The sequence below is a fragment of the Juglans regia genome, chromosome 11 (genome assembly GCF_001411555.2).
Source record: "Juglans regia cultivar Chandler chromosome 11, Walnut 2.0, whole genome shotgun sequence".
NCBI lineage: Eukaryota > Viridiplantae > Streptophyta > Magnoliopsida > Fagales > Juglandaceae > Juglans > Juglans regia.
The window spans coordinates 24,176,917-24,202,102 of NC_049911.1; the positions used below are offsets into that span (position 1 = coordinate 24,176,917).

Consider the following 25,186-nt stretch of genomic DNA (forward strand, 5'->3'; position numbering starts at 1 on the left):
TTGAGACATTCGAACTTTACCAAATGTTGTCTTTTAATCTTTTTTTCTTGTTTGTAGTGCCTAAAAAGTCAAAAGTGAAAAGGGATATTTTTGTCTTATAACTGAGTTTCTTTTTAATTTTTTTAATTTTCTTATAAATATATTATTAAAGAGAAATTATATTTACAAGTTGATATATAAAACACATATAATAAAATATTTGTATAGCATAATTTAATTTAAAATTTAAATTTTATAAATATTATTTAAACGATATACATATTTTATTTTATTTTAAGTGATGTAAATATTCTATTCTATTAACCAATTTAATAATAAAATAATTTTTATTAAAATATTATAAATTATAAGGAATCTTACCACACTCGTACCAGACCCTATATAAAAATATACATAAATTGTTTTAGTTTGTCGGCCATGCAACTCCACAAAAATTATAAAACACCAACTTTTCTACAACTTTTATACAATTAAATAATTGCTATGGACAAGCAGTTGAGCACTAAATCGCATATCAATATTCATATAGATTTTTTTTTATTAAAAAAAAATAAAAAAAAAAATTTAAGAGAAGAAGAAAGTCTTATATCTCATAAAATTTATTTTCATCTTGAATTTATCTTATTTTATTAAATGAATATCTTATTTTTAGAATGGGTATGCGGTTTAGTGCTTACACTCGATTGCATTAAGATTTTTTCATAAAATAATTATGGCAAAAATAGTTTACTAGTTTTCATTCAATACTCCAGTCCGGTGTACGTACCACATCATAAATTATTTTACTGTCCAAGTGGAATGCCCTAACATTAAAATGATCACATTATTCCAAGGGGCACATGCACCTGAATTAAGTAATACAAGAAAGAAATCCAATATGTCTTAACAAATCATGCATTGTGATGGTTACGTTTTCATCGTGCGCATCAGAAAGACGTGCGAAAACACACCATAGATTTAAAAACAAAAAAGACATCTTTAGGGTCTTCCATGCATGCGTAGTCGGCCGGCAGTTTCCTTTAATTTCCTCCGTTTTCTAAAAGAAAAACTGAACCAGACCACTAGATGTCCATTTCTTTTAGTTGAGGCACTTGGGATTGTCTGCTGCCTTTTTATCAACTTGTACATAAAATAATCACTTCATGCACGTAAAAATAGAGGGAAAATGCCAGAAATACCAAAACAAAGTGGTTGAAATAATCTGCTGCCACGTACCTTGAAATTAGAGCATTCTAGAGGAGAGTCTTAACTCCATATATAATATACATACAGGGATCAACTCTCTCTTCATAGCTCTATTCCTTGGCATATCTCCTCTCTCTTCTTATTTCTCGATCATAAATCACCATCCACAATTATGGCGGCCATCAAAGTACATGGAACCGTTTTCTCAACAGCTGCGGCTCGAGTTCTGGCTACCCTTTATGAGAAAGAGGTTGAATTTGAGTTCGTTCCGGTAGACATGAGAGCTGGTGAACATAAAAAGGAGTCCTTCTTGTCCATCAATGTAAGGAAAAAGAAGCCATTAATGTACCGCAACGGTTTAATTAGCACTTTTATAATTCTGCTGAATCTAATTTATTATTGTGGATGCAGCCGTTTGGTCAAGTTCCAGGCTTTGAACATGGAGATCTAACGCTCTTTGGTAAAGTTCATAACTTCATATGTAACCGGCAGAGATTACCTAATACTTTCAGTGCATGAATGCAATTAGTGTGATTGTCATGATTGGACCCTTTTGTACTGCAGAATCAAGGGCAATTACAAAGTACGTTGCCAACGAGTTTGCTGAGAAGGGGACCGACCTGGTTTTCGGAGACTCTAAGAAGAAAGCGATCATAGGGGTGTGGATGGAGGTGGAGGCCCACCAATTTGACCCGGTAGCTACGAAGCTTACCTGGGAGCTGGCAGCCAAGCCAGCGTTTGGCATGGCTACAGATAAGGCAGTCGTGGAGGAGAACGAAGCTAAGCTGGCTAAGGTCCTTGATGTCTATGAGAGTCGACTGGCTGAGTCAAAGTACCTGGGATGTGAAAGCTTCACCTTGGTGGATCTGCACCACCTGCCCAATATACATTACTTGATGGGCACTGAGATTAAGAAGCTCTTTGATTCCCGCCCCCATGTCAGTGCGTGGATAGCCGATATCACAGCGAGGCCAGCTTGGTCGAAGGTCATTGCCATGCAAAAGCAACAGTAAGGAGTAAACTGTTGTCGTGGTGCTCTAGGGGGTCATTTGAACTCAATAATTATGTGTTTTTTTCTTAATTTTTTGTTCCTAGTGTTTCAAACTCCCCATGTTCGATGTCTGGACCTGTGCTTGTTTTCTCTGAGTTGTTACTGGTGTTTTGCCTTCAATCTTTAAGTTGAAGGGCTTCTAGTTTATGCAGTATTCCGGTGTCCGTACCACATCGTAAATTACTTTACTGTCCAAGTAGAATGCCCTTACATTACAACGATCACATTATTCAAAGGGGCATATGCACTTGAATTAAGTAATATAAGAAAGAACCCACCAAAAAAATAAAATAAAAAACAGGAATGGTAGAGAGGAGCATCTAGATCATGAAAGAGCATATATATTCCTATAGATACCCAAAACCTCTCTGATCTCCCAGGCCACAAAATTATTTTATGATTGAGCATATCTCCTTACTTTACTGTTCATAAGTATGATTGAGGAGGACAAAGATTATGATGAATAAGAACATTACTATTTTTTTTTTCCTTTTATCTTATGGACAAGACCTCCAATAAAGTTTATAATTTGCGCCCAAGCCCTAGTTTCATAGGGAGTGAGAGTAAAGTGAAAATGAATGAGATTTTCTAAGGTTTTTTTTTTTAATTTAAATATTGTCTATATATAATTCAGAGAGAGAGAGAGATATTGTCTATATATATTACCCATAAATCCAATATGTCTTAACATTTAATATAGTAAAATTTAGATATTGTGTATATCATTCCTTAAATTATATAAAATATCCAAATTATAAAAGGCCTGGTCAAACATGGATGGCTTGACAATATCAAATTCATTGAAAAAAGTGGCTGCTTTTCAGGAAGGAAAATATTTTAATTATAAATAAATTACATAAAAATAAATTTATAAATTGATTTAGTTTGATGTTGTACGTTAATTTATAAATTTATTTTATTATAAAGTAAATCTAATGAATTTCATAAAATCATATTAGTATGTGAGTTTACTTTATGTAATATCTTTGTGTATGTAACAATTTTCTTTTAAAAATAAATGGTTTGACAAGTTTTATGAACTCGAATGATATAAATTATTTGGTATTTTATCATTTTTTTATTTTTTATTTATCATGTTTTAAGTATAAAAAATTTCATAAAAATAAATTTAAAAATTAATAAGTAATATTTTAAATTATAAAATTATTTTTATTATAAAAAAAATTTAATATGTCTTCAAGAACACATCAAATTATAAATTTATTTTTATTAAACATCCTTTACAGCTGTAGAGGCCAGAGCCCTCTCAATCTAAATTCATGCATTGTGATGGTTACGTTTTCATCGTGCGCATCAGAAAGACGTGCGAAAACACACCATAGATTTAAAAACAAAAAAGACATCTTTAGGGTCTTCCATGCGTAGTCGGCCGGCAGTTTCCTTTAATTTCCTCCGTTTTCTAAAAGAAAAACTGAACCAGACCACTAGATGTCCATTTCTTTTAGTTGAGGCACTTGGGATTGTCTGCTGCCTTTTTATCAACTTGTACATAAAATAATCACTTCATGCACAATGCCAGAAATACCTAATACTTTTAGTGCATGAATGCAATTAGTGTGATTGTCACGATTGGACCCTTTTTTACTGCAGAATCAAGGGCAATTACAAAGTACGCTGCCAACGAGTTTGCTGAGAAGGGAACCGACCTGGTATTCGGAGACTCTAAGACGAAAGCAATCATAGGGGTGTGGATGGAGGTGGAGGCCTACCAATTTGACCCGGTAGCTACGAAGCTTACCTGGGAGCTGGCAACCAAGCCAGCGTTTGGCATGACTACAGATAAGGCTGTTGTGGAGGAGAACGAAGCTAAGCTGGCTAAGGTCCTTGATGTCTATGAGAGTCGACTGGCTGAGTCAAAGTACCTGGGATGTGAAAGCTTCACCTTGGTGGATTTGCACCACCTGCCCACTATAAATTACTTGATGGGCACTGAGATTAAGAAGCTCTCTGATTCCCGTCCCATGTCAGTGCGTGGATCGCCGATATCACAGCAAGGCCAGCTTGGTCCAAGGTCCTTGCCATGAAAAAGCAACTGTAAGGAGTAAACTGTTGTCGTGGTGCTCTAGGGGCTCATTTGAACTCGATAAGTATGTGTTTTTTTCTTCAATTTTTGTTCCTAGTGTTTCAGTCTCCCCCTGTTCGGTGTCTGGACCTGTGCTATTGTGTTTTATCTGAGTTGTTACTGGTGTTTCGCCTATTATTTTGATGGCGAGTTAAACAACGGAAGCTAGAGATTGACATTGAAATTGAGAAAAAATTACAAATAGAGAGAAACTTTGAGATTAAGATTTTAATATAAAATAAATCGATCATCTTTTCTGAAACCCACAAGTCAGTCTTAAATAACTAATGAAAAATGATAAAACTGTAATTAGAGCCAAAGAATAGAATACAAAATAAGATAACTATGACTAAAATTTAGACTAAGAATCCGGAATAAAAGTGTTACTAGTCCAGAGACTTGCGGTGCCCACGAAATAGGGCACAGGGGTCAAGAGACCACACAACCCTCGTTGTAAACGAGGAACAAACCAAACAACCTGTCAATCACGGAATTAAGGGAAAAGACCTCATAACATCAAAGCGAAAAGCGACACGATGAAAAGCCAAAATTGGCTAAATGTTCACTATAAGTACTATATAGAAATGTTCACAATGTTTACACAATGAAAACTTGCTATCACACAAAAGTGTCCACAAAGCTTAAGAAACAAGAAAGCTAAGAGCTAGGGCTGCTAGAAGGTGGAGGTGGGTGAGAATCATCAAAAGCATCGAGCATGGTGTCCCGGCCAAATGCGTCGACAAATCGGCGCGAGGCCACATCAGGCTTAAACATCTCCAAGTCTAGGCACCTTAAGTCAGCGCCCAAGGCCCATCTTTCGAAAAAGATAGTTATAGGAAAAGTAATCTAGGATGATCCAATCACCCGGAATGTGCAAGAAAACTCAAGAAAGTCCAAGAACACATATGGAGAAGAAACTGAATCTTCTGAATTATCAAAAGTGAAAGTAAAGTATAGAGTAGTTCATATATATATATACAAGAGAAGAGTGCATGTGCAACGCATGTGCAATAAACTAAATTAACATTTGAAGTAACTATTTACAAACTGACTACTAACTAATTATTTACAAGTGACTATTTACATACTTCAATCTCCCCCTCAAGATAAGTGTGAATGTCAAGAACACCCATCTTGAAAAGAAAATAAAGAAATTGTGCAAAAGGTAAAGCTTTGGTGAATATGTCAGCTAGCTGATGCTGAGAACTAACATGTAGAGTTCGAAGTACACCAGATTATGTCTTCTCAAGCACAATATGACAGTCAATTTCTATGTGCTTAGTTCTCTCGTGAAAAATAGCGTTTGCTGCTATGTGAAGTGTAACTTTACTATCACAAAATAAAAATGCTAGATAGTGATGAGTAATGCCAAAATCTTGAAGTAAAGCAATTAACCAAGTTAATTCACAAGTAGTGGAAGTCAAGGCTCTATATTCAGCTTTAACTAAATATTTTGAAACTATATTCTGTTCCTTTGATTTCCAAGAAATTAGAGAGTCTCCTAAAAATACACAAAACCCAGTCACTAATTTTTTGGTGACTGGACAAGTTGCCCAGTCAGAATTTGTCAAGGCCTTCAAGTGTAATGAGGAGGACAATGAAAGAAAAATTTCCTGACTAGGTTTACCTTTGAGATACCTTAATACATGATGTGCAATATCTAAATGTGTTTGGGCAGGTTGATCCATGAATTGACTTAAGATTTGTACAGAATAAGCCAAATCAGGTCTTATTATTGTGAAGTAAAGCAATCCCTCTACCAATCTTCTTATAAACTGTGGGATATTTCAACAATGCAGAATCTATTTTTGCCAAACACAAGTTAGAGCTCATGGGAACTTTAGTTAGTTTACAGCCAAGAAAACTAGTATCAGCCAGGATTTCCACGGTATAATGTCATTAACAAAGTGAAATTTCTTTAGAAGTTCTGGCCTTTCTAATCTAAGGAAATACTTAAGATCTCCAAGATCTTTAATCTGAAAAGTACTATGGTTAATGGATTTTATGTCTTGGACAACTTTAAGATCACTGCTAGCCATAATCACATCATCAACATATGTCAAGAGGGCAAGAAATGTAGAACCAGAAACTCTAGTGAACAATGAATAGTCATATTTGGACTGCGTAAAACCATGTTGTAAAAGGCAGCTAGTGAGTTTACAATACCATTGCCTTGAAGTCTATTTTTGGGCATATAATGACTTTGTTAACCTGCATACCTGAGTCTCCTCCTTGTTACCATACTCTTGAGGTAGTGTTATATACACTTCCTCATCTAAATCTCCATATAAAAATACATTGTTTACATCCAATTGATGTAAATACCAATTATATGAAAAAGCAACAACAAGTAAGCATTTTACACTTGTAAGCTTGGCCACAAGAGAAAAAGTTTCAATAAATCCAACTCTTCTTGTTGAGTATACCCCTTAACTACAAGTCTAGTTTTATATCGTTCAATGGTCCCATTTAATTTGCATTTAATTTTGTACACCTATTTACAACCAATGAGATGTTTATCAGGAGGCAAGTCACTTAGAACCCATGCTTGATGGTAGCAAACAGCAACTCCCATGCTCGACGACAACGAGGATAGAAACACTTGGAGACAACTGTTGCACGTCTCTCCTCCTTCAGCATCTGTGATGAGGTCTCTCCTCCTTCAGCATCTGTGATGAGTCGTCGCTAGCTCGTCGAACCCACATACCACAATCTCTCTCTCTCTCTCTCTCTCTCAATCTCTCTCTCTATATATATAGGCACAAGGTTTTACAATTATGAAGGAACATTACAAAATAAACAATACGAAACAAAGTATCCTCCTTTTTTAATATTCTAGCCGTTAATATATTTCTCCAACGGTGTTCGTAGTTTCGAAATTCCTAGCCATTGGTGCCTCAAATTAAAAAAAAGAAAGAAAAAAGAAAAAATACCTAGCGGTCACTAATTTTATCCTTCTCTACTGTTACTACTTTTATGTTAAGGAGATTTGTCACTATTTTTTATACACCTAAAATTTTTTATAATTTATTTTAAATCAACTAATATAATTATGACACTTCATTAAAAAATAAACTCCATTTGACTTAACTACCTTTAATTTTAAGTAGAGTAGTAAAATAATTAGAGACTAATGTATGTTTATCATTTTCCTTTTCAAATTACGAAGAATATATATAATTTAAGATTAATTTTTCTTTGTGGGGAAATTCCTGACCGTTGGATAAATATCTAATCCAAATGGTTACATATCCTTCCATGCTTTTTAAGTTGCAGGATTTTCTAGCAACTCGGTTTCCTGATCTTCATTTTTAATTCACATAGACATACTAGTTAAACGTGTACATGTTTGATTCGAGTTATTTTATTCTGATGTTGGTATATAAAGTATATCATTTAAATTATAAGAATTAATTTGTAAGATTTAAATTTTAAAATATATTTTTGAAAGCAATGATCTTATGAAAGCAATGATAATAATTATTTTTGAATTAATATAAATGAATTTTCTGTCAAGTGTAAAGAAGCTAAAAAGTATAAGAATTAACTAGCCATTTTTTATGTCACATTTAGTAACATATAGGCAGATGATATAAGGTTGTGTGCAGTGTTAAAACCAAAATTAATATATCTAGACAAAATTAAAAATAAAAATCAACATGATATTTTATAAATCTCATTGATATGTATTTTAATATATAAAACAAATTGAGATAAGTTGAAAAAAAAAAAAAAACTGTCCACTGTTTAGGCGGGCGCTTGGGACCATGCCTTTTTTTTTTGAGCGCTTGGGACAATGACCTTAAGAGCATGTATATGTAATATTCCTGGTGGTTTAGGTCTGGAATCTCCTTCCAATTATTTTCAGATCAAGTGGTGACTGCTTTCTGCTTCTCATCTACACAAAATATTCCACGAAAAAACACCACCCCAAAAAAAAAAATCAAAGTCATTGGTAATATCAGCTGCCACGTAGCTTGCAAAAAAGCATTTGTCTTCAAGATAAGTCTCGAGTCTGGGACTACTTCAGAAGTATATATAAAGTCTACTTCTATAGCCATTGTTCCTTGCGTTCTCTCTTCTTTGTTCTTAATCACGTTTCACAGCCCGGCCACAATCATGGCAGCCATCAGACTCCATGGAACGCCTTACTCCACTGCTGTGGCGCGAGTTCTCACTACCCTGTATGAGAAAGAGCTTGAATTTGAGTTTGTTGAGATAGACATGAAAGCTGGTGAACATAAAAAGGAGTCCTTCCTGTCTATCAACGTAAGAAAAGGAAACCATGCATCCATGTTTGTTTACCTCAACAGGATGAATCAATAACTATTACTCTTACAGCTCTGTTTTTAATCTTATATTTCCTTGTTGATGCAGCCATTTGGTCAGATTCCAGGGTTTGAAGATGGAGATCTAAAGCTCTTTGGTAAACTTTATATGCAATTAGCAGAAATGACTTAGTAGGGTGAATGAATAAAATTAGAGTGATTATGATTCTTGGACCTTTTTTTTACTGCAGAATCAAGAGCAATCACTAAATACATTGCCCAGGAGTATGCTGACAAGGGGACCCAGTTCAAATGCGGAGACTCTAAGACAGCAGCAATCATAGGGGTGTGGATGGAGGTGGAGGCCCACCAATTCGATCCGGTTGCTTCGAAGCTTACCTGGGAGCTAGCATTAAAGCCTCGGTATGGCTTGGCTACAGACACAGCAATCGTGGAGGAGAACGAAGCAAAGCTGGCTAAGGTTCTTGATGTCTACGAGAGTCGACTGGCTCAGTCGAAGTACTTGGGATGTGGCTGCTTCACCTTGGCGGATCTGCACCACCTGCCCTGTATTCACTACTTGCTGGGCACTCAAGCTAAAAAGCTCTTTGATTCCCGTCCCCACGTCAGTGCATGGGTAGATGCTATCACAGCAAGGCCAGCTTGGTCGAAGGTCCTTGCCCTGCAGAAGCAGCAAGGATAAAGCAGCTGTTTGTCCTCAATAAGCACGTGTATCGACTTGATGTATTCTGTTTTTATAGTGTTAATGTCTCCTACGTTCAGTATGAGGACTTGTGTTTTTAGGTTTGCTTTCATAAGTAGTTAAGGGAGCTTTGTCTTCAATCATCATTACTATGTTTATGAAGCATATTTTAAATAATTACTCTTGCGCGCATATTACCAATTCGTATGCTACTTGGATGAGTAAAATTCAAACAAGAAGATTGTGCAATCCCAACTGTAAACCCTTCAATTTTGAAAAATAGAGGCTGACTGAATCAACGCCTTGAGTAAGAGAGTGAATGGACTGTTTCAATTCATAAATTCTAGGTCCATTATTTTGTGCAAAGTGTTGCTCCAACTCAAGCCATAGGGCATGAGCTGTCTCAACATACACAACACTATTCTTAATTTCGAGGGACATAGCATTTTGGAGCCAAGTCACAACCATATCATTACATTCAAGCCATGATTCCAACAATTTATTTGGAGAGGTGGGTTCAAGAAGGGTTCTATCAATGAACCCTAATTTCTTCTTGATTCAAAAGGAGCGACGAATGGTGCGAGCCCATGAATGGTAGTTCTCGACAGTGAGAAGGTGGTTTGTGAGTAAGGTTGCAGGACCATTGTTTAGGTTAAGGAAGTATGGGCTGGAAGGGTCTTTAGGATTGGTGTTGAGTGGAGGGTTTGTATCGTCTTAAGTCATTATGGCTCTGATACCATGTCGGTTTTGATAAAAGCAGAAAGATAACAGAGCAAATGAAGCAGAGGAAGAAGATGCAGAAAATACTTTCTGTATATTGTGATCGATATTTCTCGTACAATAATGCATGTATATATATACATTGCAAAAGGAATAAAAGAATCTGATCCTAACAAACTTTGGTACAGAAAATCATAACAGAATGACAGCTCATCCATTTGGATTTAATCTAGAAAGTTCTCTTGATTCCACATTCTGCTGATGAGGTACAGTTGAGCTGTGAAGGGCTGTGTCTTGCATTGCTGATGTGTTTTGCTGCTGTGTACATTCTAACAAATCCATCCCTATTCTCTATGAGCTTGAAAATTCAATCTAAAAATGGCAGTTTTACATCAACTTTAAAACGCATATGCTTTCACCAACAAAAACTGATGAGAGCTCAACAATCAGAAAGTAGCATCCTTGAAGGAGATACATCCATCACCTTTCTTCAGACAGCTATTGCAGAGATTCAGCCAGGCCAGTTAAGGCAATCGAAACTGATTCAATGATTAATGCTGCGACCAAATATTGGAGCTAAAACAGAGCGTTTAGAAACTAAACAAATGTGTCCCATGATTTGCTCAATCACAAGTAGGTCCAATCAAACTATAGAGCAGAGGATCCTCCATTGAAACAAACGGGATGATTCATTCTTATATTCCAGGCAGATTACTTATTGTGCTAAGAATTCAAAAACATCCTCCAGGGGTTCAGGTCCAACAGAACTACAGCCCAAGTCCTTCTTAAGTCCTCTGTCTTTCATCATAATCCTCACTTTCTCGACGTCGCTCCATCTTCCCATCTCTGCATACAGATTAGATAGCACAACGTAGAAAGCACTATTCTCTGGCTCCAGTTCCAGGAGCTTCCAAGCTGCAAACTCACCGAATTCCAAATTCCCCTGAGCTCTAGAACCAGCTAGCAGGGATCCCCACATAGCTTTGGTGGGCTTAAAATGCATAACTTTTATGAAATTGAAAGCGTCTTCGACACGTCCAGCACGTGCATACAGGTCAATTATACAAGCATAATGTCTGATATTGGGTAAAAACCCAAACCTCCCATCAATCAGGGAATTAAAGATCCGTTGACCAGTATCTACCAACCCCGAGTGACTACAAGCACATAGCACCCCGACCAGAGTCACTTCATCGGCCTTGAATCCCTCCTGTTCCATTCTATTGAACCACCAAATAGCCTCCTCCCCACTCTTAGCTAGAGCTAGTCCTTTAATAAGTGCATTCCACGTAAGTACATTCTTTTCCTTCATGCTTCTGAAAACACCCAAACTCTCTTCAATTCTCCCACATTTTCCATACATATCAATCAAAGCAGTCCCCAAAATCACATCCAACTCCCATGCCCTCTTCTTTATAAAATCATGAATCCAAACACCCATTTCAAGGGCCCCAAAATTTGAACACGCTGCCAAGACATTAACCATAGTAACCTGATTCGGTACCACACCTGCATATTGCATTTCTTCAAAAGCAATCAAAGCATCATCATACTTCCCAGCATTCTTATATCCCGTAATCAAAACAGTCCACGACACAACATCTCTCTGAGGCATTTCATCGAACACGCGTTGACATAATCCCAAACGCCCACATGATGCATATAAATCCAACAATGCATTTTCAACATAAATATCATTAACATGACCCAGTTTTATAATATGGGTATGTATGCATTCGCCCAGCTTAAGTTCACGGAAGTCAGACAAGGACTTAAGGAGGAAAGGGAAGGTATAGTTATTAGGAAGGGTAGAGTTTCCGTGCATGTGGCTGTATATGGAGAGAGGGGTATGTGGTATGTGGGAGTGAGAAAAGGCTCTAATAAGTGTGTTGCAAATGAAAACATGGGGTCTGGATAGTTGGGTGAAGAGTAATAGGGCGGAGTCCAATAGGCCTAAGGTTTGGGAGGCAGTGATGAAGTGGTGGGCAATGGTGGTGTTTGAATGCAGGTTTTGGACGATGAGTTGGGCATGAATTTGGTGGATGTGCGTGGGATATCTGCAATTGCTTAGGAGATGGAGAATTCTGTATGTTATGGGAGTAAAAGACTTTACTGGGTTGGAAAACATCGAAGGAGGTGACTTCAAAAGCGTGCAATTAAGTTACTCTCTCTCGCACTTGATCGGATAAATATACAACACAGAGAGAGATTAGTGGCGATCCCTTTCTCCGCAACCAAACAGTGAAAAAATGATAGAGGAAAAGATGCGCATCCGGGGAATCGAACCCCGGTCAGTACCGTGGGAGGGTACTATGATACCACTACACTAGATGCGCATTTTACACTAAATCTGGCTTTATGTGCTTATAGAAATCATAATAACTACTACTAACGGTAACAATCCAAAACCCCCGCTCACAGCTGAGAGAGGGAATGAGAATAGTAGGACCGACCGGTGGAATCTCATTGGGGAAGAGCACCGTCTCCGATCTTTTCAAGTACCATGGCATCCCCGTTGTTGACGCCGACCTCGTCACTCGAGTATGTTTCTTCTTCTCCCTCTTACTAAATTGCCATTAGACCTGAAACCTACATGATATGTTATAAGCCACTGAATCCATTAGAACGCGACTATCTTTTGACCGCTATAAAACAATGAACAACAGTAGTAACGATGATTGTCACCACGACAGGAAGTATATGCACATCAAACTAGTATCCATATCTAATTGGATGCGAATCTGATGGAGAAGCTCTGGATAGATTTAAGACATTTCTTAAGACCTTTTAGCATTTGGTATCAAACTACAAATCATCATGATATGTATTTGAAATATATTAATTAGTTAAAGTCTTGACATGTATTGTTGAATGTTTAGGAGTTCACGTATCATCACATCCATATCATATTATACCTGTATTCCTGTCCATATTGGTGCTCACTACTGCAGACCCAAAAAGAAACAAAACGCATGCAATGTTACAATTGAAACAACTTAAGAAAAAAATAAAACAGAGAAGAAAACAATGTGCCGTGGAATTTCTTCTGCAGGCTCATGTTTCTGTGGAATCTCTAACAGATTGCTCTTCTTTCCCAGGACTTTGCAACCTTCTTACCAAAAACAAACCTCGCAACAGTTTCCGTTTGTTGGTTCAAAGTTTTCCTGTTTTCGCTCTGTCTTTCTGGTCAATGTTAGTTTGTTCAAACTTTTCCTGTCTTCCCTCTATCTCTTCATGGTAAATGTTAGTTTCTTCCATGGTTGGAGAATTTTGCACTTTCCTGTTTTAAAACCTTAAGCTGCCAGCAAGTCTCATATTTGGTGGAGTTTGTTTCTAGGATGTGTTAAAAAAAGGTGCTGGTGGCTGGAAAAAGGTTGTTGCAGCATTTGGAGATGACATTTTACAAGCTGATGGAGAAGTTGATAGGCCTAGATTGGGACAAATCGTGTTCACTGTTCCAGCAAAGCGTCAACTTCTTAATCGGTATGGATATTTGTATGCGTTTCAAAGTTTAAGGAAACAAAGTTCTTCATTTCTTTTCAATGCAGAATTTTGAATGGAACTTATGATGTGTTTATGGAGTGACAATGTTTCAAGAACCCTTTGTTTTTTGTTGGAAAACAATGACGAGGATTTCACCAATCTCTATTTGATATCAAATGGGAGGATAGGGTCATTATATTAAGAAAAAGAAATTTCTGATAAATAATTGTAGCAATTGGCCACCAAGGCCAAATGAATTGCAGGATTCATATTTGGTTGGAAATTTATTGTGCGGACATTTGAAATAAATGGAAAGATAAACTACTTTCATCAACTGATTTATTTTATAATAGAAAGTAAAGGATCTTGACGACTATTTGAAGTTTAGATGAACTACGCGAAGGAGCCATTATGGTCTTATTAAGAGCGCAAAGGGATGCAACCCAAGTCAATATTAGAGAGAGGAAAAAGAAAAATGAGTGAAAAGGAAACAAGACACAAGCAACTGCTCGGTACTTCTGTATTTTGCAAACAAACTGACAAGAGTTCTCTATCCACAGCCATAGTCAACATTCTACTCAAAGCCTCCACAACAGTGGATCTCCATGCCTAAGGTATTGAGAGCTGCAAAAGAAATCAACCATTGATAAGAGTACAAAACTGCACTGAGGAAGTGCAATTTGCAATCCACCCGCACCACTTTGCACCAAAGCCATATCTCCATAGCAGATCGGGGCCAATCTAGTCAAGGCAGTCATGGACAGCATTATGGTTTTATGATAGATCATGGATTTGTGTTATCGAGTGTTAGAAATAAATAGAACAAATTAATTGAATTTCCATAAATAGTTGGTTCTTATAAAGAAATGTTCATTTAATGCAGTCACTCTTGCTTTCAGCCTTGTTCCAAGTTGAATCATCACTAACATGATTAGATTGCTTGCCTGTGGGATGACATTTGGTCCTCCAAATGAAGATTAAAGAAATTGTCTGGTAAAACTTTTTATCTTGCTTAATCTAAAAGCAGCCAGAATTTAATTTCTTCAGTGAGTCTATCATCTCGGGTCAATTTCGATTGGTGTAGACTTGCTTTAAACTACATTTTGAATAATTTCTGAATTGTGGTTATTAAACTTTCTATAGGTTATTGTCTCCTTATATATCCTCTGGTATCTTCTTCGAGATTGTGAAGCTATGGATGAAAGGGTTTAAGGTTATTGTCCTTTATGTGCCTTTATTGTTCGAGGCTAAGATGGACAAGTGGACAAAGCCCATTATAGTTGTATAGGTTGATTCTGAGACACAGCTAAGATGACTCATGGCAAGAGGCAGAACAAGTGAGGAGGATGCTCAAAACAGGATAAATGCTCAGATGTCTGACGAAGGCAGAAATGGTGATTGATAACACAGGATCACTAGAGGACTTGAATGGACAGTTTAGGAAGGTATTATTTGAGGTATCAAATCCCTTGTCGTGGACTGAGTTTGGGCTTTCCAGACAGGGAGCCTTGTTAGGACTTGTTTCTGTTATTATTGCTGTTCTTCTATGCCGAAAGATCTCCATTGGTAATGGTTTGGACTCGACCTAACTACCCAAACTTCTTGTACTTATAGTGAGTATTCTTGGGAAGGAAGATTATCAAGAGATCAATTCTTCCATTTGTGTCTTACACTTAGTAAAGGAGAGTGACTGATTTTGTGAATATTTGTTTCAATAATTCTCTACCAAATTTTCAAAGCCTTTCGATATATTCTCATTGTAAAAACTTCCAAGGTAGCTAAAACAGGTATGCTTTTTTTGTGTGTGTGATGTTAAGAAACGCCAATTTGAAGTTGGACACAGCAGTGTTCTGTTCAATGGAGCTAACAAAATCTAAGTTCTTAAGCGTGGAGGAGAATGCAGGAGCTCAAAGTGAAGGATCCTAAGGAATCCATAACTGTGTAATCTTATTTGTGCTTTGTTTATCCTCGAGTTAATGAAAGCAATAAATGGGGCTATCAACTTCAGGGACCATGCAGATTTACATGTTTAATTGTAGCAAGTAGAGAACCATATTTTCTAGTTGCAAAACATCTCTGGCACCAATCACACTATTGGTTTTGAGCACTATGCTGTATCAATAATGTCCTTAATCGTTCATCGTTTTGCCTCACTGGGTAGTCAATTCTGGTATCAACTTATTTTATGACATGGTGTTCACCGTTTTTATCAGTGGCCATTGCTCTCGTTGGGCATAATCTGAGTGGCACTCCACTGCAATTGCATTTCCATGAATATAGGAACTTTCTAATCTTCATTTGCTTCAAAATTTAATCCCCTTACATATTGTTGCTGCTGTAACTGGCTAAAAGCAATTGTATTTAACCATCTGATCTGTACCTTTTTCTTGACCATTGAAAAGTCTGAGAGGTGGTTCAGTCCTGGATAAGCAAAGTCCATTTCAAGAGGTTGTGTACCGCATTAAGATCATTGTTGCTGTCAAAGTTTATTGACTTGTTTTTCAGATTGGAGGTACGTATCTGATAACCTAAAGCAAGTACCATTAGGCGTGCCTGGTGTTGTCACAAGTCACTCTTTAATTTAAAAAGCCAGGCCAAAACATTGGCTTATGACAATGGGAGATAAGTGATTGGCTATGTCGTAGTTTAGCCTGCAGTATCCATGGATTTTTTATACACATATCAAATGCTATCTCTTAGCCAGGATGTAGATACAGGTACAGAACACTATCTGCAATAAATATTAAATCCTTCCACTAAAAGTGCCAACTTTGTTTTTGATTATCTTCTTGTCCTCTTCCCCTTGGCTAACTTTGCCCATGCACTAAAGTACTCATATATTAAGATTTTGCCTTTCTGCTTTCATAAAGCACAATTGGCATGCCTAACCACTTAGCTTCTTGCTGTTTCATTGAAATGCTGATTGTCCTACATTAGACTACAGTTGGAAAGTCTTGAGCAAAATACTGCATGTATTATGAATTGTTTAGTTTTAGATGTTTGTCAACTAGAAATTGAATATGTTCATGGGTCGACCCATGAATGCAATTGAAAAATCTGAGCACTAGAGCATAAAAGGATATGTTATAAATGTTGAAGTGGGCAGTATGTATGTATATATATGTTATGATGCCAGGATAACTGGTTTGATTCTTCAATATATCCTGCAAACTTGTGCTGGTATACAGAGCGTAGAAGCTTCAGTATGTAGCAGGAGTCGAATTAGTTAATTGCATCTTCAATTCCATTGAAGTTGGTCATTAAATCGTGTCCTTTAATTCCCAACCCCACCATACAACTCAAGAACAACTAACTTGCCAACCAGCATCTGCACAATAAAAACAAAAGAAAAAGGAAGGAATATAGTACCGCACTAAGTATAATACTATTCGAGTGTGCCAAAGGTATATTACTTGTAGAGATGCTTGGTTTAATACAATAATCTTACAAAAAAAAAAAAAGTTATGTACAAACTGATATGTCTTGAAATTGTACGTCAAATTATAAAATATTTTTTTATTATAAAATAAATTTAACGATATCATCATGTAAGTTTGCTTTTTATAAACAAAAAGCTCTGTTTAAAGCTGTTTCTCCATCAACAGTACTTTTGTAGCACTAGCTTATTCATGTTTGCTATAAAAGCGATGGATTCATTTCCATTAATTAATACCATGAAATTTTCCGGGTGCAGCATTTGGACGTGAAGAGAAATCGGATGGGAAGTGGTGGATCCCTATACGTCGACACCACCCTTCAAAGCTATACTTTACTCAACAATGGCTCCATACCCAAGATCTTTGAAAATCGGGTATGAGTATCCTCATCGGAAACTCTGTCATGCATACCAATCTGGCTTTCTTTTCAGGTTTATAGCGGCTTTCCAAAATTTTCATCCACGGATCACTAATATCTGTTGACTGTTGGTTGCATCATATATTAGAAGAAAAGTTGTTAGCATGATAAATCAAAGTAGAGCAATGCTTCTCAACCTCTACAATTTCTATATATTATATTTTTTAAAATTTTTAAATTTTTTAAATTTTTTTTAAGTTTATTCTTTTTAATTTAATTCAATTCTTCTATTTATTATTTATATATTAAATATTTTTTAAAAGAAAAAAAGAATAAAAATTAAAAAAAAATATAGTGTGTGAAGATTGTGTGAATAGTAAGAGGTTGTATAGATTTTTTCATCAAAGTAGCCAGTATCTCTAAAAAGAATTATTCTCATCTGTTACTATTTATTATCTCACATCTTATGAAAAATACTTTTATATTTTATAAAAAAATAAAAAAATTATAAGTGTAGAGTGTGAGAATGAATAATGATTGATGTATAGCATTCCTCATTTTCTAAATTTAATACTTTTTTTTTTTTTTTTTTTTTTACCAAAGCCAAGAACAAAATATATTAACCAACATCCTCCATTCTCTCGTATCTTACAATACATGATTATATTTTGATAGGCAGCGAGAGAACTTTTGAGACATTATGTCATATGTGTAAAAGTCCTAAAATACTACTTTTCAATTAATAATAATTAAAAATACAATGAATATCATAAAATTTATTTTCGAATATTACAGACTATTCCATATATATATCTATAGTCGCATATATAGGACTGTTCTCATGTTATATGAATGGCTCCTAGTAAATGAGTCATGAATTTATTGTTCTTCTAAATCTGAAATGCCAGGAAGTTGAGGAAGAAAGGTTAAGGAAGTTTGACCCCTAAAGAATCACCTGAAACTTTTAAATCTCAAAGGAAGGAATAGGAAAAAAAAATCAAAACATTCAAAAAAAAAAAAAAGGATATCGAGTTGTAGACCCAGATTTCAGATTTAAAACATAGTATCCGAACCGAGTGTACCCAAGTTTTGGTATGGATTTATTCGAAACTTAAAATTAGAATCTCATTTTTCAAATTTCAGACCGAACTGAAAAAAAACTCAATCAAAATGAATTGTCTACGCATATATATAGATCTAACAAGTCTTAGAAGCTGATAACATAATTAATTTGCAGCTTGTACCATATAATAATAATTTGGATTTTAGTAATTTGGATTAACCTCGGATTTACTTGATTAGGTTTGCACCAAGCTAGCTAGGAATCAGAAGAACCTTCTAGGTTTATACATAAAAGTACAGAGAAATGATGGTGGGTCCGGAATTACCTAGTGCTAGCTTAAACCCGTCCGATCTTAGGAAAATGAAATGGAGCCCACATTAATTTCCATCTCTTTTACATGACTAAGAAAAACAAACAAAATAAAAAATAAAAATAAAATGCACCCATCGGTGCAAATACCGTCGCTCTACCTAGCATTTCTCTATAGACATAATGGTTTCATTCGATGTTGACGTGATGTGGCGTCCACACCAAATTCTCTCTCTCTCTCTCTGGTCTTTCCTCCACCTATTTTACGGTATTTTCACTCCCCAATTGACACCGCTACTTCTCCTATAAACCTTGGCTTCCTGATCAGACACCCTCGAGAAGCTAGCCACTAGATCTCTCTCTCTCTCTCTCTCTCTCTCTCTCTCGTCTAGATCTCATTGTGATGGCAACCAAACCACCTGAAGAAGCCCCAGAAACCTTGAAATACCAGGTATTCTCAATCTTTGATCCATGTCAACTCGAAAGTTTCTCTCTGATCTCTCTCTCTCATCTGTTGGCTAGTTTCTGACTCCCATCCCCGAAATCTTGCAGACATGGGTCTTGAAAGTCTCAATCCACTGCGAAGGCTGCAAGAAGAAAGTCAAGAAAGTTCTTCAAAGCATTGAAGGTTTTTGCCCAACTCTAGCACTAATACGTATGATGTGTTTGTATCCAAGCGTGCGTGCGTGCGTTTGTAGGGTTAAAAATCTATCAACTTTTGGTGTGAGTTTCTCGCTTCTTATATTCTTCAATGTTTCCAGGTGTTTATACGACCACTGTGGATTCTCAGCAGCATAAGGTTACAGTGACCGGTAACGTGCACGCAGATACTCTAATCAAGAAGCTTCTGAGATCAGGAAAACACGCCGAGCTTATTCCTGAGAAGAAAGAGAAGTCTGGAAAATCAAAGAATAACGAAAAGCAGAAGGGTGAGAAAAATAATACTGAAGAAGATGACAATGATAATAAAGACTCTGAATTAGAAGGTGGTGATCAGGTAGATGAAGACGACGGTGAAATTGAGGAGGAAGCTGGAGGTAACGGTGGTGGAGGAGGAGGAGGAGCCAAGAAGAAGAAGAAGAAGAAGAAAAAGAAAGGGCAAACCGGCAATCCGGCCACCAACGACGCCAGTCAGAATTCCGGCAATGCACAGGCAGGCAGTAATAATTCTCCGGCAGCTCTCCATGACAAGCCGGCACCATCCCTAGCGGCGATGAATCTCAGCCCCCCTCGTCAACATCATGTGTATCCATATCCACCATCTATGTATCATCATCCTCCACCACCACTCTACGGAATGAGTTACAACACGGCGTACCCTATCGCCAGCACTGCTACTGCATATTATGCCCCAGCTCCCATGCATGCCAACAGTAATACGTACTTCCACCCAGAGATCTACCAGCCGCTACTACCACTTTCCCATCCGATCGACTCGTATGCTGACGACGACGACCAGAGCCAATGCTCACTCATGTGATGATCAACTTGTGATCAGGGCCAAAATGTGGGCTATATATCTCTGATCATGAGAATTTAATGACATAAACTTTACTGAGCGATGGTCGGAAAGGATAAAAATTTGTAAAGATGGATTAAGGTCATATGAGAGATTAGGGAGTAAACTAGCGAAAAAATAAGAGGGGGGTCCAGGGTTGTTTAGGGGCACTTATAAGAGGGTGTGTTTAGTGGGTTGTCTTTATTTAGCTTTGTTAACTGCTTTTGGGCCGGGGGGGTTTCCTTAAGCTTAATTTAGCCAATTCCCTCTCACGATGATCTTATGTGTAAAGCTGAATTGTTTATGGAGATCTCTTTCTTTTCTCTTAATGAAATGAAATGACGATAGAATGGCCCGAGGAAGACTAATTACGAGTAATTCCATAATGAACAAGATCTATATTCTGCACATTTCTCTAGATCTTATTGCATTAAACATCTTTGTTGATGTCTAGTCTTTTGCTTTCAATAAGAGAAATGGTATCATGTCTGCTTTACTCTGCATTGAAAAGAAGTTTGTGGTGGTTGTGTTTAGCCTTTTTCTGAACTACTGGCCGGGCATCAGGCCAATACGTACAGGCGAGAAATGCCCTTTTCAGTGGCTGCCTTATTAATTTATTTGTTGTTTAATTTGGCCATGTCTTGTTACCAAAACTTAATATCGTTTGGTACCACAAATGATTTAGAGCTAGCATGCCCCAAGCGTACGTTTCTTTGGTCAAACAATACTAAAAGCTATATTAATTATATGCATGAATGACCAAGTGTGTTAAGTACTTCTTGAGTCGTGCCACTAGTGTTAATGCTAGCTCCAAATTTGAGAGAGAGAGATCAGTAGAATCCTGAAATATCAATCATCTTTATAGAACAAACGGATATAGCTAGCTAGGTTCGAGTCGGTTCGACCCTCGACCTCACCTTTTCTCCAGATTAGAATATTCATGATGGATTATTCCTCTTTTCTTACCATATGGAAAAGAGCGTTTTGTATGCTTTATTCTGCTCTAAATTCTTCATCCGAAATGGAAACCCTATTCCTAACTCCCTAGCTAGCTAGCTAGGACCATATCTCACCAACTTGCAGAGCCAAGAGCATCATCTTTTTTTCAATATCTGGAAAGCTCGATCGGTTTTGATGCAAGGACTGGTCAAAGATTGATTGTTACCCATATGCAGCATGGTTACTGCAATCATTCATCAGCATTATATGGTTACTGCAATCATTGAGCAGCATATGAAATATTAGCATGAATCGATTCACTTATCTTACTTAATAATAAACTCCAACATAATAATTAAAAGATGTCCTCACGTACGTACCCTTTAGATGCAAAGGTAGAACGATGTGATTTCTTGGGTCCCTCTTTGATGGGGTTTGCATTTATAGAATCTAGAAAACACCTTCCTTTTTTTTAATTCCCATACCGAAGTATCCAGGCTTTACTTTTAAACTAGTTCCCGTAGTCTTATTACAAAGAAAAATTATATTCGTAAATTTGTATAAAGGGTATTCTTGTTCGAGAAGTTGTATAATTATAAAGAAATTTTATAAAAATAAATGATACATTAGATTTATTTTATAATAAAAATATGAATTTAACTATATCATAAATAATGTCTTTAATACCGACTTATAAATAAAAGTATTTTAAGCAAAAATACCCAAGGAAATGCCCTTGATCATCATTCTCTAATCTACGTGCATGCTTTCAGAACCCGGCCTGATCCCTAGTTCAGCACTACTGGTTTTGCACCCACGGAATGCAACTTCTGGTTGTGCTAGAAATATTCAGAAATTACAGAAAATTAAGTCTAGCTGATCTGGATGGATCATCAGATCGATGCATGCAGGCCAGTCTCCTAAATTTTGCTGGTATATAGAGACAAACACAAAGGATCGATCATGCTGCATGACTCGCAAAAAAAAAAAATTGTAGATATTTTGAGATTCGTGTTGTCGATGTTCGTCATGAAGTGAAATGAATCGGGACGCCATATGTTGTACTATCCATTATAATGAAAAGATTGATGAAAAAGAGAATCTTACTCCAAAAGCAAAATGCATCTCATAATATGTTAAGGGTTTTGCCATGATCTATTATTTGAATAATTATTATTGGTACGTACGGTGGTCATCCGATCCTAAATAATGGAATTTCTTGAAACTTCTTCCACAAAGATCAATGATCTGATTACATTATCAGAGGATTTAATTTATATACATTCTCAGTAAGCTGGGCTTCCATAAGCTTGTTTCCCCTGCTCTAAAACAATGAATGAAGAGATCACAGCTTTTTCTTCAATATTTTATAATTTCATATTTTATCATATAATCTTAGCATTATAAAAATAAATACATAAATTGACATAGTTTCAATATATGATACATTAGATCTATTTTATAATAAGAATAACTTAATTTACAATTTAATATATCATCAAATCACGTCAATTTATGATTTTATTTTTATGAAATCTAAATCTTTGTAGTTAAATTAAAGCATTCCTTTTATCATTATTAATGTAAGAAAACTGCAAAGTACCAGATCAAAACGGATTGATTGAGATATAAGATCATACCCGACAAATGTTAAAACCATGATCGATCAGCTTCGTCCAATGAATGTGAAGTATAAAATCTTTTCCCCCTGAAATCAATTAACATGCATGTGTGATCAAATAATTTTCAACAATGCTTTAAAAAAGAACAATATATATATATCATAACTCATATACTATATATAATATTAATAATGATTGTTGTTGCATGGGTACGTGAAAGCATAAGATAAAGATAATGATAGATCAGCAACATTAATTTAACATATATAGAGCGAGGAAGCAAAAAATATAAAATCTTGCTTGCTATATATATATATATATATATATATATGTTTGGCAGATGATAATTAATTATCAATATTAATATTGGCACCCAATCATCTGTCACCTAACTGATCTTTCCGTTTCTCTTCATGTTTTGGCAAGCTTTCAGGCTAAGCTAGCTAGCTAGCTAGCTAGGACATGCTTCAACGATCGATCAATGGTGGTACTGGTGGGGGACCCTTGATTGGTTCTTATCATAGATGGCCACAGGCTATCTATCTACTACTGCACCACTTGAATACAATCAACCACCGTCCATAAAGTACACTTCCAATATGTAATTTTTATTATTATTTATATATACATATATTTAAATATTAAAATAGAAGAATAAAAATAATAAATTAAATAAAGATATATGGCACAAGATTTTCATATAAAATTTATAGTTAGATCCGTCACTGGATTTTTGCCGAGGAGATATTATTTGAGAGTTTCCAATCACAAGCAACCAAACTGCTGTTGAAAGTTGTTTGGAATGACACTTAGGTTGTGTTTCGATGTTGAAATGAGTTGAGTTGAGTTGAGTTGAGATGATAAAATATTGTTAGAATATTATTTTTTAATATTATTATTATTTTGAGATTTGAAAAAGTTGAATTATTTATTATATTTTGTGTTGAAATTTGAAAAAGTTGTAATGATGAGTTGAGAGTATTTAACTAACCAAACGAAGCCTTAGGAAAGGCAACAACGCGAACATAATAGTACGGAAATATATTCAACTTGTACCCTATCTGTCATAAAATGATTCCAAAGTAGAGGCTCTTTGGCCTTTTTTATTTTTTATTTTTTTTATGAAAAGATAGGTTTCAAACGGACCACCTCAATCGGTGCAAATGCATAAAATAGTAGATCCTGTGAGTGCCTCGAGATGAGAGTGAACACTTGCATCTCCGTTGGTTACGCATGTGAGATAAAATGAAATGAAAAATTTATAAATAATAATATAATTATTTATAAATAATAGTAAAATTATTTTGAGTTACAATTTTTATAAAATTTTGAGAAATGAGAAAAAAAATTAAATAAAAAAATTATAAAATTAAAAGAAGATTAGAATATAGTTTTTTAATATTATTTTTATTTTAAAATTTGAAAAAGTTAAATTATTTTTTGTATTTTGTTTTGAAATTTAAAAAAAATTATAATGATTAATTAGTTAATGATCATATGATAAAGTTGAAAATTTAAAAATTTAAAATTGAAAATATTTGTATTTAAATGGTGTTTAAATATTAAAATAAAATGAGATAATTTAAAAGTTTGTTAAACCAAACCAGGCTTTAGCTTGATTTGAGGAAATATGGCATGAGTAAAAAGAAATTGGTTGAAATCCATTGAAGGGAATTCCGGAAATATGGCATGAGTAAAAAGAAATTGGTTGAAATCCATTGAAGGGAATTCCTAAGGTATTGATCTATATATCACATCCCAAGATGCCAGCTACTATCTCCAACACAAGTCCTATCACCTCTAGAACACATTAAAGAGAATTCCTAAGGTATTCATGCTAGAAGATGCATTGAAGTTGAGCCCGACTTTAGTCTCTCATGTACATCACCCTCAACTAGCACATCTACTGGATGACTCACATCTCCCACTGCACTGGAAATATCCGATCTTGAATCAACCCTAGCAAACATCATAGAATTTGTTGTTGACATCCCCTTCTTTGATCTGGACGAATAATCCCACCTCTTGCTGCTAACATGTTCTGTCTTCAATTGACTTGCCAATCTCTTGTGCAGACTACTTCCTCCCTAGAAGTCTAATTAGATTCCTCTCAGGTAACTCTCACTTGCTCGATTATCTTGCAAGATTTTACCTTTGTACTGTGGTTCACCACCTTTAGTCAGCATGATATAATTCAAGGTGGGTGACCACTGTGAAGGTCTAGTCGTCTTGGTAGCTCTGCAAGCATCACTTTAGGTGTAGACATCCCTGTAACACTAGATGCTATGTCCCAGGCTCTCACACCTCTGCTTCGCACTGTGGTCTCAGGACCAAGCCTGACTCCCTTTCGCTTCCCCATCTTATTTACGTGACCAAGCCCGCTCTGCTGCAACCCTGTATTTTCCTGCACATCACTAGCCCCTGATATCAAATACAAAGTATTAGTTCTATTACCACATGCCAAGAC

General features: G+C 36.0%; 4 protein-coding genes, 1 non-coding gene and 2 pseudogenes across 6 annotated transcripts; 5 read left to right on the plus strand and 2 right to left on the minus strand.

The window, feature by feature from the left end:
* Window positions 1–1,119: 1,119 nt before the first annotated feature.
* On the plus strand, window positions 1,120–2,412 carry LOC109002259 (glutathione S-transferase-like). The gene is made up of 3 exons (XM_018979926.2): window positions 1,120–1,507; window positions 1,597–1,645; window positions 1,750–2,412. The coding sequence occupies exons 1-3, from the start codon at window positions 1,358–1,360 to the stop codon at window positions 2,196–2,198; spliced, it is 648 nt and encodes a 215-aa protein (XP_018835471.1). The 5' UTR covers window positions 1,120–1,357; the 3' UTR covers window positions 2,199–2,412.
* A 1,369-nt stretch (window positions 2,413–3,781) lies between these two features.
* Window positions 3,782–4,476, plus strand: LOC109002260 (annotated as a pseudogene).
* Window positions 4,477–8,170: 3,694 nt separating this feature from the next.
* On the plus strand, window positions 8,171–9,482 carry LOC109019544 (glutathione S-transferase-like). Its single transcript, XM_019001844.2, has 3 exons — window positions 8,171–8,588; window positions 8,697–8,745; window positions 8,839–9,482. The coding sequence occupies exons 1-3, from the start codon at window positions 8,439–8,441 to the stop codon at window positions 9,288–9,290; spliced, it is 651 nt and encodes a 216-aa protein (XP_018857389.1). The 5' UTR covers window positions 8,171–8,438; the 3' UTR covers window positions 9,291–9,482.
* LOC109019542 (putative pentatricopeptide repeat-containing protein At5g40405) lies at window positions 9,333–12,335 on the minus strand. The gene has a single exon (XM_019001842.2). The coding sequence runs from the start codon at window positions 12,136–12,138 to the stop codon at window positions 10,726–10,728; it is 1,413 nt and encodes a 470-aa protein (XP_018857387.2). The 5' UTR covers window positions 12,139–12,335; the 3' UTR covers window positions 9,333–10,725.
* TRNAG-CCC lies at window positions 12,276–12,346 on the minus strand. The gene has a single exon. It is a non-coding gene; the product is annotated as a tRNA-Gly (tRNA).
* Window positions 12,347–12,443: 97 nt separating this feature from the next.
* Window positions 12,444–15,178, plus strand: LOC109019545 (annotated as a pseudogene).
* A 3,713-nt stretch (window positions 15,179–18,891) lies between these two features.
* Window positions 18,892–20,520, plus strand: LOC109019543 (heavy metal-associated isoprenylated plant protein 36-like). Of its 2 annotated transcripts, none has more exons than XM_035695410.1 (3): window positions 18,892–19,111; window positions 19,213–19,315; window positions 19,422–20,520. In XM_035695410.1, the coding sequence occupies exons 1-3, from the start codon at window positions 19,064–19,066 to the stop codon at window positions 20,138–20,140; spliced, it is 870 nt and encodes a 289-aa protein (XP_035551303.1). In that variant the 5' UTR covers window positions 18,892–19,063; the 3' UTR covers window positions 20,141–20,520. The 2 variants fall into 2 exon arrangements, with proteins under 2 accessions (XP_035551303.1, XP_018857388.2); XM_019001843.2 differs by having other exon boundaries at window positions 18,895–19,111; window positions 19,213–19,288.
* Window positions 20,521–25,186: the final 4,666 nt, after the last annotated feature.

Bases quoted from the DNA above. Each gene is read 5' to 3' on its own strand.
- LOC109019542 (XM_019001842.2), bottom strand. From the start codon at position 12,138: ATGTTTTCCAACCCAGTAAAGTCTTTTACTCCCATAACATACAGAATT.
- LOC109002259 (XM_018979926.2), top strand. From the start codon at position 1,358: ATGGCGGCCATCAAAGTACATGGAACCGTTTTCTCAACAGCTGCGGCT. The intron at 1,508-1,596 runs GTAAGGAAAAAG...TTGTGGATGCAG, and splicing joins AGTCCTTCTTGTCCATCAAT to CCGTTTGGTCAAGTTCCAGG. The intron at 1,646-1,749 runs GTAAAGTTCATA...TTTGTACTGCAG, and splicing joins TGGAGATCTAACGCTCTTTG to AATCAAGGGCAATTACAAAG.
- LOC109019544 (XM_019001844.2), top strand. From the start codon at position 8,439: ATGGCAGCCATCAGACTCCATGGAACGCCTTACTCCACTGCTGTGGCG. The intron at 8,589-8,696 runs GTAAGAAAAGGA...TTGTTGATGCAG, and splicing joins AGTCCTTCCTGTCTATCAAC to CCATTTGGTCAGATTCCAGG. The intron at 8,746-8,838 runs GTAAACTTTATA...TTTTTACTGCAG, and splicing joins TGGAGATCTAAAGCTCTTTG to AATCAAGAGCAATCACTAAA.
- LOC109019543 (XM_035695410.1), top strand. From the start codon at position 19,064: ATGGCAACCAAACCACCTGAAGAAGCCCCAGAAACCTTGAAATACCAG. The intron at 19,112-19,212 runs GTATTCTCAATC...GAAATCTTGCAG, and splicing joins CAGAAACCTTGAAATACCAG to ACATGGGTCTTGAAAGTCTC. The intron at 19,316-19,421 runs GTATGATGTGTT...CAATGTTTCCAG, and splicing joins CCCAACTCTAGCACTAATAC to GTGTTTATACGACCACTGTG.